Source organism: Corvus brachyrhynchos, unplaced genomic scaffold, assembly GCF_000691975.1.
Source record: "Corvus brachyrhynchos isolate BGI_N302 unplaced genomic scaffold, ASM69197v1 scaffold72, whole genome shotgun sequence".
NCBI classification, from domain to species: domain Eukaryota; kingdom Metazoa; phylum Chordata; class Aves; order Passeriformes; family Corvidae; genus Corvus; species Corvus brachyrhynchos.
This window is the reverse complement of record NW_008236763.1, coordinates 1,002,253-1,009,118: the sequence shown is the minus strand read 5'-3', so window position 1 is coordinate 1,009,118 and position 6,866 is coordinate 1,002,253. Positions and strand designations below refer to the sequence as shown.

Here is a 6,866-nt window from a genome sequence, read left to right as displayed (position 1 = left end):
GTGATAGTCAAGATCAGAACCAAAAGAAAAAAAAAAAAAAAAAAAAAAAAAAAAAGAAAAGAAAAAAGAAAAAAAGAAAAAGAACTTAACCTACACACACCTCCCCTTCCCCAGGGCCAGAGGCAGAGACAAGGGCAGCGCTGTGTTGTGCGCCCCCATTTCTGCCTCCCTCCATGAAGCTCCTGAACCATGCCACATCAAATACCTGTTATTTATACATAGTGTTGGCAACATTTCCTTTCAGGGATTCATTTCTTTCTAAGCCTGTTAGGAGTCTCAAGAGGAACTCATAGTTTGAGCTGTAACTGAAGTGCCAGCACTATTTCCTAAATGGAATTATTTATCTCCTTGCACCAACCCTTTTCTCAGGCTTGTGCAAAGGTGGGAAGAGTTATGAACACACGATTTATCAGTGGAGATCCATGTTTAGACTGCAGACACTGGGACCGACAGCGTGACCTGGCAATCAGAGAGACAGAAAACAGCTCCTGCGTGCAGGCACAGCTGCCAAAGATAACAACTGCTGGGGGAGACAGAAAGAAAAAGTGCTTCTGAGACTCATGAAAAATCAGTTTAGCACAATTTTCTTTTGCTTCTTCCCCAGTCATGTGACATGACTAAGCCAACGACTGAGAACAGCTCCTGCTCAGCTGAGGCTGACGGAAATGGCTACGGAAAGCCTGAACCACCATGAAGCTTGGAACTGCTCCGTCTGGTCCGAGGCGAGCACGCTGGAGGCTGCTCTGACCTCACGTTACCTCAAGGAGCATCCTTTGCAACAGCTTGCCTGATAATTTAATCCCTGTGGATACTCCACTGAAGACATGGCAAAGACTGGTTTTCTTGCCAAGTCCTTATTTGTGGAATTCACAACCTCACAGGGAGAGCAGGATGTGCACGAGTGCAGCGGGATGCTCAGCACGGGGGATGTACCAGTACAGCTGGAAAGGTGCTGAGAGAGCAGGGCTCTGAAAGAGGAGCTGGGCGTCTGGCTGACCTCAGCCTGGGGCGTGGGGCACTTGAGCATGAAGTCTCATCTGCAGAGGTTGGCAGCCCAGCAACATGGTTTAGTTTAAATTATTTATGTGATTTTTATCGGGTTTAATGGCTTTAGGCTTGCAAGGTGCCTAGAATGCTGCAACTGATAAGCTTCATAAAATGAAATTATGATTATGTCATTCTATTTCAGTACACTCATCTCTCAGGAGATGAAAAATTGCAGAGAGTATCCTGCAGAGCCAGCAGCAGCTGGGGGCAGAGTGGGGAGAGGAAGACAGGCTGTTAAATCCTGCTGCTCTTTCAGCAATGGTTCTACTACACAAACTGCTCTTTTGGCAGACAAGGCAGCACCGTTCTGCAGGTACCAGAGCAGGGCATTGCTTTTAACTGACACATATGAGAACCTGACTGAACTGAGCTCAGAGCTCACGTGCCTCAAACTGACAATCTCTGAACTCTGCCTGTCACACTCATCAGACCTGCAACGCTCCAGTGACACACGCCTCAGGTATTTTGTGTTCTAGAACTGAAGTCATGTAATCAAGGACTCCTGTAGAGCTGTTAAAAACCTTGGCGCTGCTTCAGTTATCTGCCTAACAAGTAGATATTATCTGGAAACACTACAGCCCTTTGATACTATACCTTAATTAAACCAAAGAATGGTTTTCAAATGCTGCAGTCCTGCTCACACTGCAGAGTCATAACTAGCACGTGAAGCTGCCCTTTACTAACCCTCAGCAGCGTGGTTGTACCAAGTCCGGGCCTCCAGCACCACCGTTAGGGCACAGATGGATGGTCTGACAAGCCAGGTTCAAACCACACAGAAGCCAAAACAAATGTCAGCCTCGCCAGGAAATCCTAAGTCAAGATGAGCTCCTGTCCCTCATTTTAGAAGGCCCAGGATTTCAGAGGGTGAAACATTCCAAGAACAATGAAATATCCCCTGAACTAGGATGCTAAATTAAGGCCGAATTTGCATCCAGGAAATGGTGCATCAGAGGAACAAGGAAGGGAGGAGTTGGAAAGGCCCAATATAGAGGTGTAGTCATAACACACACAAACTGAGACACTAAGAGTGGAGAAACAAGACCTGTCACACTTAGTAGATTTTTAAGAGCTGTATTTGGGACAGTTATAAAAAAACTGCCAGGCAACTTTTCACAGTACTGGAGTTAAAGCAAGTTCCACTTGTCACCCTTCCATTGTACTTTCAAACAAAAGGTGGCAGAAAAAGTACACTGAAATATTAAACCCTTCCTCTAGAACACATTCTCTATAAATCAGTGTTCTTAAACATCCCCCTCCTAATGAAATACTCTTAGATTTTTAGTGTGGTTTTAGTCTCTGCAATACTTGGATATTCAGCCCAAGTACTGCAGCTATTCACAAGCAGAAATACTGAGAGAGCTGAACCTGACTTGTGATGACTCCCAACATCACACCTCGGTGTGGGATTGTTCTCCCTCACACAAGTACAAGCAGGTCAATTAAATTCAGACACACAGTTTTAAATGTTCATGCAACATCCTGTCACTGCACTTCTTGAGGACAAGGGATTCCTTCGCATCCATGGATTTCATTTTCCTCTCTGACTGCATCCCACCATTATCAAGCACTGGGAATGCACTTTGCCCAGCCTCACTTCCTGGATCCCAGTCACTGCTTTGACTTATTTCAAACTGGAATGTGGTCTCTCCAGCCCTGCATCCTCTCAGAACATGAAAAGGCAATTCTGCCAGAAGTGGACCTGCCACATGACCCTTGTGTCACTGCCTCCTTTGTCTGCAAGTTCCCTGTCGTTTGTTTGTGTGGTGGCACGAGGAACAAGACTGGTGACCTGACCGAGCTGCACATCACACCACAAAATCTCTGTGCCAACCCAAGAAGGGGAACTTGCATGGGCTGGCAGCACCTCAGGGTGGCTCCAGCCCAGGTGAGTGCACACAAGCCTCCTGCCTTGAGCCAGCATCCCTCCCATTGGATCCCAGCACCTGCTGTGTGGGGTTTGCTGCAGTCCAAAGGCCTCACCTGTATTCTGTATCCTCCACGTTTTTGTAAACTGGGTATCAGGAGGGATGGACTCTCCTTCACCTATGGTGACATCTTCCACAAACGACATGGAGGGGACATTGATATTTGGACTCTCAAAATCATAGTAGGCTCCGATGGCAGCTTGTAGATTCCTGGAAAGGAAAAAAGCACATTACAACCTGAAGTACAGGTGGACCAGGCCCTCTGCACAGGTCATATGTCATCCTAAACAGTTCAGCAAAAATATCCAGATGGTAATAGCTCGGCTGCTCATGTTTTTTAAAGCTTTTATCTCTATCGTGTGTGGATTCTCCAAGATAAGAGAGCTCTAAATACAGATATTTTTTTTTGCCAGGGACACAGGATCACTTTTCTACTCTGCTTCTATTTTCCCTGGAAATCTTGGAACTTGTAAGTCTTGGAGACCTCTACTCCAACAGTTCTTTATGAAACTTGCTGAACAGTTCAGGAGACACTGAGAGAACAGCTATGCCACAGGAGGCAAACACAGGGCAGTTTCTTCACACCAGTCTTGTTACCTCAGCTAATTTCAGAAGGACCAAACCTCTCCATTTTATTTTGGCACGCAAGGTCCAAAAAGAGCACAAGAGGAACAAAACACGAAGAACACTCTTCTGATAACTCTCAGGGCCAAAGGGCAGCAGTAGCTACAGATAGTAACTCCAGCCTTGCTGTTTTTGAAACATACCATCAGGTACGAACTGTTTATTCGTCAATAGTGCCTGTTCAGCTCTGGGTAGTCACAACTCACAGGAACGCACAAACCACCTGAGTCAAAAGTTCTCACTGAATAAAGATAAATGACAGTGCAAGTCTATGATATATTAAGGACATTCAGAAAGCCACAATGCTATTGATTCCTGAGCCACGGTGTAGCTACAATTCATGATAATTAATGTGAGAGGAGGAACAGTCAGGCAGGAAGAGGATTCATGAGCCTTAGCTCAGTTCCACGATATACTATTAAGTCATTACGTAAGTGTTTGGCAAGTCATGTAATTCCTCTGTTTATACATGTCTGAGAGGTTGTGGCCCTAATTTACATGTTGTGAGTGGGTGCTGTGAGAATGGAGATGAGTAAAATCTCCCCAGACGCAATGGGCATAACAACTGCCTTTTTTATGCATGATTACAGAAATCTGTGTTGCTTTTTTTGAGCAGGATAGAAAAAAAAAAAAAAAACAAAACCAAGACTTCAGGAACTGGGAACCACCACCTAAACCAAAGCCTTGCAGAAGCTGCTCTGTGTGGGCACAGTGACATATTGAGGGGCTGGATAGTGGTGGGGTGTCATGTGTCCAAGTCAGTGAGCCAAGGTGAAAGCAAGAGAAACATTTGCACCATGACCCTGAGCAAGAGCAAACACAGGGCTTGTGAGGCTGCTTGCCAGCTGGAAAGAGGTTTGAAACAGTGAGTAAAGAAACTGCCTCCTGTTCAATTCCTACAGTGTTTGTGGCAAAAAGCATTCAAATCAGACATTCTGGATAAAATCTGAACTGCATGGGAGCAGTGTCACTTTCTCCTCACAGAAAACTCAGGGGACCCGAAGTACAGCAGCTGACTGGGGGGCAACAGCAGGAGGTAGAGCAGCACTGGGGGCACTGGGAGACGACCCAAAGACCCATCAGTTTGGCAATCAATCCATCCATCACAGCGCCAGCAGATAATCGCTGTGTGAGTCACAGGAGTTCCTGACATTCTGCTAAGGAGACACTGGAGGAATGTCCTGCACAACATGGCCACGGGGATCGATGAGCAATTCAGCCACCCCAGCCTCACAGCCAGACCTTTGCCATCCGTGCCGGGCGGACTTTGGTCCAACACAGGAACCACCGGGTCCCATGCCATGGCCAGAACTCTGAATTCCAGAGCAGAAACCATTATTCAGCCTGAGGCGTTTTCTACTTAGGAGTGTGAGGGCTCTATTTAATCCCGCCAGCTCAGTCAAATGCTGCAGGAAGGGGCCATGTCACATTAGCCAGTAAACAGAGACAAATGCTCGGTTTTACGTCACCAACCGCCTGTTGCTTATACACTGCACAAGATTTACATAACTCACACCAGGGCTGTGCCAAGAGACTCCTGCTCACTCACCCAGCTAACACCATGAGCTGGAGCTTAGTTTGCACTATGATTTCTTCCTGTAGTACAGCAATCCAAGGCAAAAGGTATTGTAGGAGATACAAAAGACAGCAATGCAGCTCCTTCTCTTCCTAATCCACTACTACATAACTACATTTTCAGACGGACCACAACATCTTGTGAGTGACGATTCTGCAATCAGTGGTACTGACGTCTTATTGACATTGAGAGGAAAAAATAAAAGCTCTGAGGGGCAGATTTCTGCTGCAACTCTTTGTGAGGCATCCTGGCTGTGTTTGTTTGCTGGGCTGCAAACAGGCCTCAGAAGGTAGTGGGCTATTTGTGCACATAGGCCTGGGGCCAGCACTGCCATCCCGGGGTCATATTTCAGTGCACTTTGCCATTGGGAAACAACAACACTCCTCTGCAGCATGGAGTTAAAAACTAACTAAAGAACAAGGCATGCTGGAAATAGATTTGCCTCCGTTTGTGATCCGATATTCCCAAACCCACCTCCCCACTCCCACTGTATGATCTGTGTGGTGGGGGGTGTTTGGGGGGAGCCCTTCTATGTGTTTCAATGCCTTTTGGACTCCCCAGTAGAGAACTAAAAAGAAGCTTCCAGAAACTGAAGAGCAATTCACAGTGGCAGAAGCCAAAGTCAGGATGACAAAGCAAATCTGCCTTGAGTTCACGTTCTTTGACACAGACAACCCCAGGAGACAGGGATGGAGTGGTGGTGGCTGCACTCTGTGCCACAGGCACCCCCAGCTCACACCTCAGTCCTGTTCTCGGCTCGCACGACCACTGCTGGCACTGTCCCATTCCTCCTCCCAAGAGACAGTGCTCCCCCTCCTCCCTTGCCCAAGAACCCCCAAGATCAGCCGGAGGGCAGCACTCCGAGGAAAATGCCACTTGCAGAGGTGAACACTCTGCAGCCTAGTGATGTGCAGGCAGCTGAGCCCAAGCAGCACACCCTGCCACTTGCCCTTCTGCCACAGGCACAGCATCAGTGCAGCTCACACCCAAATGTGACCTTAATGACAGAGATGCATTAGGGCAAACACACTCAGGGCCCTGAAATTTGTCTATTTTTAAATACGTATTTGGGGTTTTTTAGGTGTTTACCCTTGTGCCCAGCTGTAATTGCATAGCCCCAGCTGCAGACACTGCAGGGACAGATACAAGGGTCAGCCCTCAGAGGGTCCAGTTATCATCTGGCTTCTGCTCACACATCCCTGCCTGCCTGATTTCACTCCTCAGTGTGACTTACACCACACTACTTACTCTACCCTCTGCTCTCTGCCATAGGAGATAAATTACTATTATAAACCAAACAACTCTGCAAATCCAGCCAGTGTAATTGACATGATTGAGCTCTCCTAATTACAGGGGTGGCCATGCAGCTCTTTCTTCACAGGGCCCTCCAGGTCTCAGGCCCTCCTTATGTTCCTGAAATTAAGCAATTTTTCCATTTTTAGAGCAGTCCCGGACCACAGCAGTTTGTAGCCCCACCACACTTACAGAGCAGGTCTGACAAGATCCAAGCCCTAATTCCCGGGAAAAGCCTGCAGTCAAAAGTCACCCCAGTGATGGGGTGAGCCCACGACTCAGCACTGTGCTCAATTTTAGTCCTAAGAGCAAGACTTCAGAAAGAGAGAGGGGAGTAGGAAGCAAATACAGGTTGTAGCTCCACATCATCAACCAAATCCACTCTAACTCTGGGCATCCCA

At 47.2% G+C, this 6,866-nt stretch overlaps 2 protein-coding genes across 3 annotated transcripts in view; one reads left to right on the top strand and one right to left on the bottom strand.

The window, feature by feature from the left end:
• CUNH6orf106 (chromosome unknown C6orf106 homolog) overlaps window positions 1-3,218 on the bottom strand; it is a 16,749-nt gene extending 13,531 nt beyond the window's left edge. Inside the window, exon 1 of one of the 2 annotated variants that reach the window (XM_017727210.1) lies at window positions 3,028-3,218. In XM_017727210.1, the coding sequence (XP_017582699.1) occupies window positions 3,028-3,118 (91 nt within the window). In that variant the 5' untranslated portion in view covers window positions 3,119-3,218. The remainder of the gene's footprint in view (window positions 1-3,027) is intronic. The other variant, XM_017727209.1, reaches the window with a different exon arrangement.
• Window positions 3,219-4,393: 1,175 nt separating this feature from the next.
• SNRPC (small nuclear ribonucleoprotein polypeptide C) overlaps window positions 4,394-6,866 on the top strand; it is a 16,612-nt gene continuing 14,139 nt past the window's right edge. The window contains exon 1 of the mRNA XM_017727148.1: window positions 4,394-4,461. Within this exon, the coding sequence (XP_017582637.1) occupies window positions 4,394-4,461 (68 nt within the window). The remainder of the gene's footprint in view (window positions 4,462-6,866) is intronic.